Source organism: Castanea sativa, chromosome 3 (genome assembly GCF_040712315.1).
Source record: "Castanea sativa cultivar Marrone di Chiusa Pesio chromosome 3, ASM4071231v1".
NCBI classification, from domain to species: domain Eukaryota; kingdom Viridiplantae; phylum Streptophyta; class Magnoliopsida; order Fagales; family Fagaceae; genus Castanea; species Castanea sativa.
The window spans coordinates 21,468,165-21,483,247 of record NC_134015.1 but is presented as its reverse complement, the minus strand read 5'-3'; the positions used below and the strand labels follow the sequence as shown (position 1 = coordinate 21,483,247).

Below are 15,083 nucleotides of genomic sequence, written 5' to 3'. Positions count from 1 at the left end.
GTGATCAAAGATTAATAGTCATGTCATCAATCAATTGTTTAAATTCAAGTTTTTGTAGTGAAACCTAAAGTGAGTCATTTATTTTCTTTTTTCTTTTTCTTTGTATTGAAACCTAAAGTGAGTCATTTATATATATATATATATATATATATATATATATATATATATATATATAAATCTAAAGTAAAATGTTACTTTGTTTTAAAAAATAGGGTAAAAGATTACTTTGTTTTTATTATCAATTTTATTTTATTTAAAATAATTTTTTTATTTTCATTAATTTACACATGATTCTTAATTAATCAAAAAAATATTAAATATTACTATCTATATTAAATGTAAATATAAATATTACTATTTATAAGATATTTATGTATTAAATATTAAATATTACTATTTATAAGATATTCATGTATTAAATATTAAATATTACTATTTATAAGATATTTATGTATTAAATATTAAATATTACTATTTATAAAAGATTTATGTATAAAATATTTATTTATAAAACTTAAATATTATTACCGTTAAATATTATTTATTTATAAAATGATTGGTGGTGGTCGTTTGATTACAATGGCTTTTGTTTGTTTTATAAACTGTTTTAATTTTTTGGATAAGACTAATGTAATTAAAAGATGGATTGTCGTGAAATTTTTGAAGTTTAATTTCAGCTATTTCATTAGTTGACATATATATATATATATATATAAATAAAAGAGCCATGTTAGAGTCTCTAGCTTAGTGGTATGGTGTGAGTGCAACAGCTAAGTCCTCTATTGTTCGAGCCTGCGCGTTAGCGTATTTGACTTTTTAAATTTTTAAAACCATTAAAACCCTAGCATTTATAACCCTAGCATATTTATAACTTCAGCCGCCCCTCTCACCCTTTTTTTTTTTCTCTCTCTCTCTCTCTCTCTTTTGGTTGTTGCGCCAAAAGAGAAGAGGGGGTTTGCGTTCGTTCTTTGTGGTTTTGCTGTTTCGGCTTCAGCCCACAATGCCTGTAATATCTCTCTAATTCTATTTTATATTTTCATTCATTCCTTTCGGGGTTTCGGCTAATCTCTCTCTCTATCTCTCAATTTCTTTCCTTTTTATTTTATTTTATTTTAAAAACTCTTTCTAATTATTTCATTCTTGTAAGAATCAGCCCTATTGTATGATCGATCTTTTCTTACTTTTCGAATGTGACTTACTGAGTTTTTGTTTCAGATTATGGAGCTTTCAAGTGCGCCACTTCTATATTTTATTGTTACGGATCTGATCTTTCACTAGTAATGAGGTTTTTTTTTTTTTTTTTTTTTTTTGGGTCAAATTCTATTCGAGCAAAAATTCTCTCTGACTCAGCAGTTGATCACATTACATCTTTTTTGCATCTGCTTTTGTTGGGCATTATTTTTTCTTCTTTACCCAAAACACTACACTCACCGTATTACACTTTCTGGGATAATGTTTTTTTGTAGAGCCAAAACTACGGTTCAGTACTGAGGAGCAAGTGTGGTCTTTGAAGACTGAGCTGACATAGGCAATAGAGAGAGATGTCAAGGGAGTTGGTGGTACGTCTTTCAATGATGGTGCACTTTCTTTATTTGTGTGTATGTTTTTATTTTATATTTTATAATTTGTGAATTTTAGATGGCTTTAACATAGGCAATAGATTAAATTCATTGTCTAAAAATCACCATTAGAATTATTGGCTTTACATAGGCAATTACCAAATACTCCTTACAACCCTAGAATTTTCTGACAGACAACTGTTTTTCTTGCTTGTTTGTTTCATTCATTGGGTGACTTGACTTAGGTTTATATATATATAAGCTCATTCACTATATTATTATGACCAGCTCTTCCTCTATTCAAATTTTAAGCCCTCATCAAACCCTGCAAATTAAGATAGTAAAAATGAGCCACACTCAAGATATTGTTTATTACTTTGTCATGGTTAGCTTATCTATCTCTCTCATCATTCTTGGTATTGTCCTCTATCTTATTTGCAAAAAGAGGCCTATTCAAGTGTTTTTGAATAATTAAAATTAATATATATATATATAGATTAACAAAATTTAGCTTGAATTCAAGTGTTTTTGATCCTGTTCGTGATCTATTTCGGTGTTAAGCTTTAGGGCATTCTGCTCATAGGTAGGTATTAAGCTTGGTACCATTCATTTTTGGTGGAAACATGTGTTATTAAGCCTAAGATAGGCCAACAAAATCATGTGGGATACTTTTGTCACCTTGTCATTGGTTTTCATGATAAGCCGTAATTGTCTTAGACAAAGACGAAAGATTGCACTTGCCTCTTATTAACAAGTAAGTTTCATGTACGATGCTCGTGCTTATGCTTGTTCCTTTTGTTAGTCAGGCCGCCCTATTTGCTTTAATGAAGGATGATGTGAAAAGTGTTTGCCAGTGAATTTATAAATTCCGTGAATGCCAAAATGTATGTAATCAATGTCATGATAATTAATTGTAGCCCTTTTGCAAGTTAATCTTATAGAGTCCCTATGGAAGACAAAATTTTGGTAGAAGGGTTTAATAATTAGCAAGCAAATTAATACTACTGGCACCAAGCTGTAAATTCAACCCTTTTTCATGTAGTAGATTTTGGTAGTGTTTGCCACACCCACGTCGTTCGTTCTGTTCCATACGTGTGAAGTTGAATTGATTGCTTTGAAATCTATTTTCTGAACTGTAAAAACTTTCAGTTTGGTCTGGAGAATCCATGCAAATTCATCATTGGTTTATTTGGATAGAAGTATTTAAGAGAAAAGATTTGGATTTATTGTTTTTAGTTTATTTGGCTTGATTAAATTATGAGTTTTTTATTTTTTCTTTTTCATATTGATTAAATTTATGGATGATCATAGTAGCAATTATTGAATTCATATCAAACAATTTACCCCTGCCCTTCGATCTGACTTTTTGTTTGTTCATGCTGTTTTGTTTGTGTTTTATTAGTTTTGAAATGGTTTAAAACCAAACGGTAGACCCTTTTGTTAAAACAGTATTTTAACCATGTGTTTTAATTGTTTTATGGGTATTTTTGTTGGATTTTTTTTGTAAGATATTTTGGTTGGATTGTTTTAAAGGTTTGGCGGTTAGATTTTGGTTTGCATTTGGGTTAGACTTGGTTTTATTTTGTATTGACGCCATAATAAAAGAAAATTCAAAATTCGATTTTTTTTTTCTTGATGAATGGCTTTGTTTATCTGTTAAAGCATAGTGGGTCACCACACTTACAATTCCATTGTTAGGGACAACTAAGTGGTTCAGCAGTACCTGGTGGTTAGTCAGCTAACTTTTTTTTTGACCTGTCTATATTTGATAGATGATGGTAACTTGGCAAAGAAGTGGTCTACTAAAGAACATCTCTACCCAATCTGCAAGCTTGATCAGTCTAAAGTAAGTATTGATAGTGTATTATTATGAGAAAGGGAGTACTTTTTATTGTTTGAAATTTCCCCTTCTCTATAATTTTTCTCCTGTGGTTTTTTTAGCTCACTTTAAAAGAAAAGAACTATGACAAGGTTTTAGTGGTTATAAGTAATGAAGATTCAAGTGATTGGATGAACTGATCTAAAAAGTGATTTGGGTTTTGAAGGATTGGATCTTGAGGGCAAATAGTAGTTGGAATCAGATCTTTAAGTTGCAGGACTAAATCAAATGGTTGTTGTTTGATGGTTATTTGGAGTGTGATTTAATTATATTTTGGAGGGTTTAATTTTAGAGATTATATAAGTTTACCACAATATTTATGTTTATTGTGCGTGAGTTCATATTAGTAGGCTTCTAAAATTTTGCTCAAGTTTTATTGACAAAAAACAGTTCTGAATTCAAAGTTATTGTTATGATCTATGTAACGTATCAAAACTATTTATTGTCATATGCATATTTTGTGGTCTTTGATGAACTTGAATTGGGTTAGTGATGTGGAATTAAGTTAATTGAGACCATTTGGTGTCAAAGCATATGAGAAAGTGGATTATTGATATATGGATGCATTTACAATTTCTTATAGCATTATTCTTGAGAAATCAAAAGGCATATATTACACCTTTATGCAAAGCTTTTTTGTGCAATTGGCCTTCATTGTTGAAATCAGCTTGTGGGTGTATTATGTTTTGTGGGGCTTATGGTAATATGAGACTTGGTTATGTTTTGCTTAGGTATTTGGGATTGATTTCTGTATATTGATGTTTAAATCAGTTTATGGGGGTTATGTTTTTCTTGACTAGTTCAGGACTTGGATTAGTTGTTTTTTTTTACTGTGGTTGTTGCTGTTGTTAGATTAAGAGGAGAGGGATCTTGTTGTACTGAGATCTTCTTCTTTTTTTTTTTTTCTTGTTAGATCATGGTCCCTTTGCAGCAGGGGCGGAACTATGTGTATAGCAGGGGGGGGCCAAGGCCCCTACAAAAATTTTGCAAAATATTTTATTGTAGGTGAAAAACTAAAAATGTGACTCAATACCTTTTTTTTTATGAGCGGGTCCCCCTTCAAGGAAATTGATTGCCCCCCCACAGCATAGCCCCACCTGTCCATGTCCCTTACAAGCCTCAAAATTGCTTTCCCAAACACGTAGCCACAATCAACACTAGCCTAGTTTCTTTTTTCTATTTACTGATGCTATATTCTCTCCTTCCCCATATTTGTATGGGTTAAATTATTTAAGCTTGTGTGTGTGTGTTTTTTTTAATAATGAATTTCACCACTCAATGCTCAAGCTGAACTATTACTTGGTGACAATTCTCTTATGGTTTTACTTATTATACTTGTTTATTTAAACACAGTAATGTTTGATAATTTGCAGGCATCCTGCTTCCAAACATGTTGAACAGATTGAGGAACTTCATCCTAATATGGTTGTACAGGTATTGAATTTTTTTTTAATAAAAAAATTCTTGCCCTAAGATAATTGCTTTTAGGTTCTCTTTACTAGTTGTCTCTTCTTATGATTTAAACACATACTAGTGCTTGTACTTTCTCTTTTTGATTTTTTTTACTGAAAAATCTGCATTTTTAAGTCCTTGGTTGACCTTGAAATTGTTATATATGCATTCTGAATTGGTATTTAATTTGTGTTTGTGCTCTTTCTTTGGCTAGGTTGGATTACACAAAATTTATTCAGTTACAAACTTAGAATATATGTTAGATAATTTTAAGTCAATGGAGACAAAGATATAGTTCACAATCCTATGCCTTGTTCATGTACAGTGCGTAAATCAATTTCATTTTATAAATTATGTGACTTTGAATGTGTCTTTCATGCTTGTAAAGAATGTGTCTCCTTAAAATTATATCTCAATCTTTGTGTGTTTTTTTCTTGAAGAATTCATTATGTTCTAATACAATTATTTGAGATTTGGCTGTTTTAAGATTGGTTGTGTTATTTGAGATTTTTAAACACATTGTGGGATTAAAGTTTTATGTATGGGATGATAGTGTGCAGCTTTTATGTTTATAAGGGAAAGAAATGAGTGTTGTGTTCTACTTGAATACAGGATGCTGGATCATGCAACTTATATATATATGCATGTAAGCATTTGTGTACCAAAAAAATTAAATTAAAAATAAAGGAAATTATAGTTAATAAATTATTTTGTTAATCTTATTTCAGGTCTGGTAATGTCATTGATTGGATCTTTGCTCACAATGCTTGTAGTAAGTTTTTTTTTTCTGCAAACTCATGTGTCTGCTCCTTCTAGTGGTAGTTATGTTGCATTTGGTTCAAGGATATATAATTCTATTTTATTATATTAACACTTATTTTTATGACAGACATTGATACTTCCTTGTGCTTCTATGTCAATATAATGTTTGTTTGGAGGCATTTGTGGTATTGTTTTAGTAGAACTAAAATTATTAGGTTGTTTGTAATTGGATTGGTTTTTTTATTTTTTTTTTTAATTTTAAATTTAACCTATAGCGGCGGGTAAAAAGCGCCGCTAAAGGTCTAAAATTATGCTATAATTGAAGCCCTATAGCGGCGGGCTATCCTGCCGCTAAAGATTGTCACCTATAGCGGCACGCATATCCCGCCGCTAAAGGTCAATAGACCTAAATGTAACCACATATAGCGGCGGTTTTCTGCCCGCCGCAATAGACCAAAACCGCCGCTAAAAGGCGTATCTATAGCGGCGGGTTTTTGTACCGCCGCAATAGAGATATTGCGTCGCGACAAGGCTGGCGGGTAGAACCGCCGCAATAGCCCCCGCCGCAATAGGTGAAATGTACCTATAGCGGCGGTTTTTGGGGCCTTAGCGGCGGTTTTGGCCCGCCGCAGTAGGCCAGTTTTTTTGTAGTGAATTATTTGGGCTCTTTTCCTCTTTTCTATGATTATGGATTATTATGAAATTACTAAAGCTGATTTGTGTTTGGTCTAATCTGCTATTGTTGAGTGTCAATTGTTAATGTGAGGTTAATGGTTATTATCAAATGGGTATTTTTGTGTTTCATATAAATTTGTCCAACAGCGCCATATATTACCTCATGCCATAAAATTGTACACGTAGGATAGAACTTAATATCCTAAGGTGTCTCTATCTCATGAATCTATTTGAATTATATTGTTAAGGTTGTACGCGAGTTATTACAGAGCAGCACAATGGTAAGAAACTTTCATTAATATAGTTTCAGTCTTATATGATTAAATTAAGTTTCAGGGTCGAATGTTGAAAGCACTGGTAGTAGCAGCTATTGCAAGATTGATGAAATTGAAGATGAAGACAGTTCTATTCCAAGTGTACAGAAGGCACAGTGCAAGGAAGAATGAAATGATGTCGTTTAGCTATTAAGTATTGTCATAAATGGAACGGTGTCGTTTAGGTGTTAAGTATTTATTACTTAAGCTCAACACGTGTGCACGTGAGAGAGGCAGTTATGCCCTCTTCAGTCTATAACTAACTTTCCCTCTTCTGCTACTGTATATATAGATTGTAAAGGCTTCAGTATGAAAATTCACTGATGCTAATACAATTGAATTGATTTGCACAATTCTCTCTTCTTTCTTTTCTGTTACACTCTGTTTTTCATATATCACTGTTATTCTCTGTGATCTTTCATGGTATCAGAGCTTTGATCCTTATCCATGGCTTCCACATCTTCATTATCATCTTCAACCTCTGGTTCAACCCCTGCTGTGACTAATACAGCTTTGCCTGCAAATACTTCATTGCTTTTGTCATCCAATATGTCTTCGATGATGACTGTCAAGCTCGATTATAGCAATTACACCATTTGGAAGCATTAGATTGAGGTAATTCTTGAAACCTACTCAATGATTGACATTCTTGATGATTCAATTACTATTCCAGATCGTTTTCTGAAGGATTCTTCTGGTAATCTCACTACTGAGATTAACCCTAGCTTTATTTCTTAGAAGAATCGTGAATAAGCAATGTTCAATTTTATCAATTCCACTTTATCACCTACGATTCTTGCTCTCACTGTTGGGCAAAAGTCTGCTAAGGGAGTATGGAAGGTGTTAGAAAAGAGGTTTGCCTCAGTGTCAAGGTCTTATGTTATGAGCCTTCGTAATGAACTTAGTGCAGTGAAGAAAGGAAACGATACAATTGATGGATATTTTCAAAAGATCAAACAGATTCGTGATAGATTGGCTGCTGTTTTTGTGATCTTGGATGATGAAGAGCTTCTTCATATTGCTCTTGATGGTTTACCCTCTGAGTATGATTCTTTCAATTCTGCAATTAGAACTCGTAGTGATATATTGTCTATTGAGGAGTTAAATACTCTACTTAATGCTAAGGAGAGAGTAATTAAGAAGAGATCTAATGCTCTTGCCCCTCCTTCAATGGCTATGAATGTGAATTTTCAGTCTTCACATCAAGGTTTTTCTAATTAGAAAGGCAGAGGGGGTAGATACTCTAATCAGAGAGGAAGAGGTGGCAGAGGCAATCACAATGGAGGTTTTGGTAATTCTGGTGGCTTTGGTAATTCTAGAGGTTTTGGTAATTCTGGTTACCATGGTAGTTCTAGCTATCACCCTGCTTTAGGGCAACATTCTAAACCCTAAGGTCCACCTGGCCAATCTCAGCTCAATAAGCTATCTTGTCAAATCTGTGGTAAGGGTGGTCATTCAGCCCTTGACTGTTACCACAGAATGGACTTTGCATATCAAGGGAGGCATGCCACTGCAAAGTTGGCTTCAATGGTGGCTAACTCATCTCAGGTACAGCACTGCAATGGCTAGCTTACTGATAAAGGCTGCTCAGATCATGTCACTCCTGATCTGTCACAATTGAACCTTCATCAACAACCTGTTGTAGGCACTAAAACTGTCACAGTAGGAAATGGACAGGAGCTTCCAGTCACTCATGGTGAGCTTAAAACCTCTACTCATAACTTTAGGCTTCATAATATACTTAGAGTTCTTGCTCTTGCTTCTAATCTATTGTCTGTTCATAAGTTGTGCCTTCAAAATAATGTCTTTTGTTATTTTGATGCTCACAAGTTCTTAATTCAGGATTTGCCTTCGGGGAAGATCCTCTACAAAAGGTTAAGTAAAGATGGAGTGTACCCTATTCCTTCTCCATCCACATTATCCTCTTCTACTGCCTTCCATTCCAATTCCACTATCTCTGCTTCCAATTCCATCAAGTTTGATGTACTTCTACTGTGGCATTACAGACTTGGGCATCCTAGCTCTAGGTTGTTGTATTCTGCTTTAAAACCTTTCTGTCATTCTATTACTTTGTCTCAAATTGAGCACATGTGCTCCTCTAGTGAATATTGTATAAGTGCTAAAATGCACAAATATCCTTTAGCTAAGACTCTTATTGTGTCCAATTCTGTACTTGACATTGTTCATAGTGATGTTTAAGGTCTAGCTCCTTTATCTTCTGTTCTTGGCTTTTCATATTATGTGATCTTTGTGGATGATTATACTAGGTTTACTTGGTTATTCTTGCTCAAACATAAGCATGAAGTGTTGTCTGCGTTTAAGCATTTTAAAGCCCTTGTTGAGAATCAATTTTCTACTACTCTTAAGGTGCTTAGGACAGACAACGGTGCTAAGTATACTAATTCTGCCTTTCAAGCTTTTTGTTCATCTAATGGCATTTTACATCAAACTTCTTGTCCTCATTCCCCTCAACAGAATGGGGTTTCTGAAAGGAAGCATAGGCACATTGTTGAAACTGGTCTGTCTTTGCTCTATAGGTCTCATCTTCCTTACAAGTACTGGTCTTATGCTTTATCTACTGTTGTTTTTCTTATTAATAGATTACCATCTTCGGTATTGAACTTCAAGTCTCTTTGGGAACTTTTATACTCTAAACCACCTTCTCTGCAAGCTCTTAAGGTCTTTGGTTGTGCTTGTTACCCTTATCTTAGGCCATATGCTAAGCACAAGCTTCAACCAAGGTCTCAAGAGTGCATCTTTCTTGGTTATCCTCCACTGTCTAAGGGGTACATTTGCCTTGATCCTACAAGCAATAAGATTTACATTGCTTGCTTTGCCTTATTCAATGAGTCTTTGTTTCCTTTTGCTTCTCCCTCTTTCTCCACTGACCCTACTACTCTTTTCACTACTACCTCTTCACTTTGGTTTCCACCATCCTCATCTGATTCTACCTCTGATTCTATCAATCCTATCTCTTCTAATGTTCCTTCCTCTTCTGCTTCTTTTCCTTCCTCCACTCCCTTAGACCTTACTTCCTCTTTACTTCCTCCTTTATTACATGCTTCCACTCCTAATCATGTGGTTTCACCTCTAGCCACTACACCATCATCTATTTCTGCACCCGTTGAAGTTTCTAATCCTTCTATTCTTCTACTTCCAATCCTTTTGTTTCTGATCCTTCTTCTTCTCTTCCTGTCTCTCACAATGCTCATGCCATGGTTACTAGATCTAAGCATGGCATATATAAGCCTAAGGTTTTACGTGTTAAGCATGACTATTCTGTGACTAAACCTCCTTCCTATGCTATTGCTACTAAACAACCTCAATGGGTGGCTGCCATGGACTCTGAATTTCAGTCCTTACAAAAGCAGCACACTTGGTCCTTGGTTCCTTTGCCTGCTGGTAAAAACATAGTTACTTGCAAGTGGGTTTACAGATTGAAGAGACATGCTGATGGTTCTATTGCTAGATATAAGGCCAGATTAATGGCAAGAGGTTATTTGCAACAACATGGTCTTGATTATGATAAGACTTTCAACCCTGTGGTTAAACCTGCCACTATGAGACTTCTTTTAGCTTTAGCAGTGCATAATGGTTGGGAGTTGAGGCAGCTTGATGTTAGTAATGCCTTTCTTCATGGCATTTTGAAGGAAGAAGTTTATATGAGGCAGCCTCAAGGCTATGTTGATTTTCAGTTTCCCTCTCATGTCTGTCTTCTTCATAAGGCATTATATGGTCTCAAAAAGGCACCTCGGACCTGGTTTGAGAGATTTACCACTTATCTTTTTCATATTGGTTTCTTTGCTGTAGGGTCTGATGGTAATTTGTTCATCTACAGACATGACAGTCATTTGGTGTTTCTTTTGTTGTATGTTGATGATATTATTCTCAAAGGCAATGATAAGGCTTTCAGTACTTCTATCATTCAGCTTTTGAGTTCTGCTTTTGATCTCAAAGATCTTGGGTTGCTTCATTTCTTTCTTAGGTTGCAGATTGAGTATACTTCCTCAGGATTATTTATGCATCAAACCAAGTATGCTACTGATTTATTGGCCAAGTTTGCTATGGCCTTTTGCAAACCTTGCAAGACCCCATGCTCTTCTAATCAACATCTGCTACCCAATGATAGTCCTTCTTTATCTGATCCTTCATCTTATAGGAGTCTTGTTGGTGCTCTTCAATATCTTACCTTTATAAGGCCTGACTTATCTTTTACTGTCCAATAAGCTTGTCAGTATATGTGCAATCCAACTCAGAACCACTTGCAGGCTTCTAAACGTATTCTGAGGTACATTAGGGGCACTCTTCATTATGGCATTGCCTTTACACCTGGTTTTCCCTCCTTGTATGCTTATTGTGATGCAGACAGGGCTGGGGATCCAGTTGATCGTAGATCCATTTCAGGCATGGTTGTGTTCTTTGGGAATTGCCCTATCACATGGTCTGCTAAGAAGCAATCCACTGTCTCCAGATCCTCCACTAAAGTTGAATATAGAGCATTAGCTTCTTCAGCAGCTGGATTGTATTGGATTCGTATGCTCCTTAGAGATTTAGGCATTTTTCTCTCTACTCCTCCTTTATTGTGGTGTGATAATGTTAGTGCCTTGGCAATTGCATCCAATCCTGTCTTCCATGTTCGTACAAAACACATTGAGGTGGATTACCATTTTGTGCGTGAGAAGGTTCTTAGGAAGGATCTCCTTGTTAAGTTTATTTCCTCCAATGATCAGGTTGCTGATATTTTCACAAAGGGGTTGCCTTCTTCTCGTTTTCACTAGTTGACTTCCAAACTCATGTGGAAATTCCCATTTCGTTTGAGGGGGGATGAAAGCACTGGTAGTAGCAGCTATTGCAAGATTGATGAAATTGAAGATGAAGACAGTTCTGTTCCAAGGGTACAGAAGGCACAGTGCAAGGAAGAATGAAATGATGTCGTTTAGCTATTAAGTATTGTCATAAATGGAACGGTATCATTTAGGTGTTAAGTATTTATCACTTAAGCTCAGCATGTGTGCACGTGAGAGAGGCAGTTATGCCATCTTCAGTCTGTAACTAACTTTCCCTCTTCTGCTATTGTATATATAGATTGTAAAGGCTTCATTATGAAAATTCATTGATGCTAATACAATTGAATTGAGTTGAACAATTCTCTCTCTTCTTTCTTTTCTGTTACACTCTGCTTTTCATATACCACTGTTATTCTCTGTGATCTTTCAAATGTTATATACAAAGCATTTGATTTTATAATTCCCTTATGTGTATTGATTTTAAGTACTTTGAAGAAAATTTGTTTTTGAATTAGAATAAATAGATTTTTTTTTTTAAAATTAACCAAACAAAACAAAATTAAACAATTTCAAAAACAATTACTAAACAAATTTCCTGAATTTTGCTTGTCGAAATTTTTTTTTCCTTTCAACTAACTAAACGTGTTGTTTATTTTGAAAAAAAAAAAAAAAAATCTTTTTCTCTTAAAAACAAAAAAATGAAAAATAGAAAATGAAAACAGTTACCAAACTTGAACTTAGTCTTTTAGAATTTTTCATTCTCTCTAGTTGTTAACTTGGGTGTATTTCAAAAGTATCATTAAGTGAGGCGTTTCTATGAGGTCAAATAGCACTTCGAGCCAATACAACTATCTTGAGAACTATCTGACGGTAAGAGCAACGTAACCATAACCATCTCATATTACTTGAAAAGGTAATTAAGAAGTTAAAATTATTTTCTTGATCACACATACTATATAGAATACCAACTCATTCCATTCAATTTAAAAGTTTTAATTCTTTTATAAATGCAACATAAAAATGAAAAAAAAAATGTAAATACGTGATTGTGTAATTAAGTACAATATGGATTTAAATGAAAATTTAGGAATAAAAGAACGGCTACATACGTTAATAAGCCTCATAAGATAATATTAAAAAAAAAACTAATTAAGTATAATGTGTTTCCCACCCCCCACCCCCCTCCCCCTCCCCCTCCTAATATTTGGCCACGATTTTCAGAAAAAAATGACAATATATAGATAGATATATAGATATACAGATAAATAGATAGATAGATAGATAGATAGATATTATTCTAATTTTATTCTAATTGTAAAAAATAGTTTCTTTAGTTAAGATCTATTCATCCTAATTATAGAAATTTTTAATTGATAAAAAAAAAATTCATATTCTAAACAAAAATATGAAAATGTTGATTTTCACATAAATAGGAAAAATGAATATGAAACTAAAAAATATTGGCTTTGATCATTTTTCTTATATAATAATAATAATACAATTTGGCAAAATAAACAATTATAGTAGGCACCTATTTTATTTGGGGTTGCAAGAATAATAAGAGGATGGAGTGCGAAATAATAGAAGCCAAAATTGTTTGAAATTATTCAACGTTGTGTTATTTATATAAATTCGATAAATACTTCTAAAATATCATCAAATATAATTTTAGTGAACACTTGTGTGTTTGTGGAGATCTAAACTCTGACAAAATAGTCTAATTTATCAAATGGGAGGTCTTGATTCCCTCAAAGCAATAATAATAAAAAATGTCCGTATCAATAGGAATTAGAGTCAAGCACATTAATTAGAAAAGGAAATGCAAGTCATATACAACTCCTTGAGTTCAGCATCACACAACTCAAGCATGCTACAACTTTCAAATCGGTTTGAAGACATTTTTGCAAAGTCCAACTGTTTCTCAACTCCAAGGTTACACGGTTATGGTCCATGATATGCGAAGCCCAAGTTTGGCACATATTCAACAACAAATTATGAATTATTCCCTTGACGAAAAAGGTCGACTTTAAAGAGGGAAGGATGATACGTATACGAGTGAGATCGAGAGGTTGTGAGAGACACCTTGATATGAGAAAAGGAGCTCACGAAGGAGGGTCAATAGAAACCCTCTACTTGATGGCGAGGTTGTGAGAGATCGAGGGTCGAGCTAAAAAGAGAGAAAAGATGAAAGGGAAATGATAGCTTGAGAAAGAATTAACAAAAATAAGAGAGAGAGAGAGAGAGAGAGAAGATTAAGGTGATTATTGTAAAAACTCAAGGTGTAACCCGTGAATGCACCACTATGTCTACTAAATGAATGACTCATTTAGGAGTTGTCTGTGGGCCCATCCTATACATGCATGGTTTATAAAATACATAATGAGCCTTATGAAATAGAGCAGAGGGAAGGAGTTGTTACTCAGTTTTAAAAGAAGAACCACTTTGAGATCCCGTTTATAAAGAAGGTCTAACTAGCTTTAGATTGAGTACAAAGTTAGGGTACAAGCTTGAGAGTGTGATAGAAATCCAAACCCCCCACCCTGTGACTAACATTCACTTATATTAGTAGACTAAATTTTTAAAAAGCTTACTAAAAAATTCATAGTGGTGGTTGTAAAACTACTAAAAAAACTTTTTTTAGCACTTTAAATACCAAAACTCATACTGTATTAAAGGTGTTAAAGCTTGAAAATATTTAACAACGCTACTATTACTTAATAAGTTTATTTTCATAGGTTGGAGAGGAAGAGAGGAAGAGAAAGAGAGGGAGAGGTCATAGAGAAAGTAATATGTTGGGTTATTGTGGGTTCCAGTTAGCTCCACTAACAAAATATTTGATGATTGAATAAGAAATTCGGAGTTCAATTTCTACCTACACAAATAACTAATTGGTGTCTTGATTTGATGATAAAAAACTATTATCAGGAGTAGTGGTCATAAGCTATAACTATTTCAAAAAAAAAAAAATGTTGTTTATTTTATTTTAATGGGTTGTATGTAAAAATAGAAGATAAGTTGTAACTATCTCCAAAAAAAATGTTGAGTTGTTTATATTATTTTAATAGGTTGTACATAAACACGGAAGATTTAACGTATGGCATATTATAAAGTAAGGTATTAATATATAAGATTAGATCAATTTATATATTACCATTCACATGTCAAAATCAGAGTTGATATATAAGGGGTTGGATTCGCCATTCATTTAAATCTCTTAATTCTTCTAAATAATAATAATAATAATAATAACCCTTAAACTATAACTAAGCTAGCAGCAAAATTTCCCAAAAGTAACTTACAATCCATTGCATTTGGCAACCACCCTTTATTAATTTATTGCACACCATATAGGTACTTCATTAGATAGTTCTGACCAAATCATAGTTACACAAATTTGCTTAAATATATTGTGGAGTCTCGTGCTTATGATACACTAGCACGAGATCAGGATACATCCTTTCTAATGCGCCTTCATATTGTGTGCATCAAGACCTTTGATGATATTAACCATCAGAGTGATGTACTTATTTTCTACACGTCCCTTAAAGCTTTTGGAGTGTCAAAATACATTCGCTTCTATAGCTTCAGAAGAAAATGTCATTGTTATTCTTCTATGTGATGGTTGTCTATGAAATTAAAATAGCACCCAAAAAAA

General features: G+C 33.7%; 1 protein-coding gene across 18 annotated transcripts; it reads left to right on the top strand.

Annotated features, from left to right (window-relative positions):
* The first annotated feature begins 861 nt into the window (after positions 1 to 861).
* On the top strand, positions 862 to 6,913 carry LOC142626971 (uncharacterized). Of its 18 annotated transcripts, none has more exons than XM_075800730.1 (8): positions 880 to 1,006; positions 1,216 to 1,285; positions 1,467 to 1,559; positions 3,332 to 3,405; positions 4,812 to 4,872; positions 5,503 to 5,536; positions 5,619 to 5,662; positions 6,658 to 6,913. In XM_075800730.1, exons 3-8 carry the CDS (start codon positions 1,542 to 1,544, stop codon positions 6,793 to 6,795), a joined length of 369 nt encoding a protein of 122 aa, XP_075656845.1. In that variant the 5' UTR covers positions 880 to 1,006; positions 1,216 to 1,285; positions 1,467 to 1,541; the 3' UTR covers positions 6,796 to 6,913. The 18 variants fall into 18 exon arrangements, 12 of the variants coding, with proteins under 12 accessions (XP_075656855.1, XP_075656854.1, XP_075656845.1 ...); XM_075800738.1 differs by having other exon boundaries at positions 6,664 to 6,912; XM_075800742.1 differs by having other exon boundaries at positions 6,638 to 6,758.
* Positions 6,914 to 15,083: the final 8,170 nt, after the last annotated feature.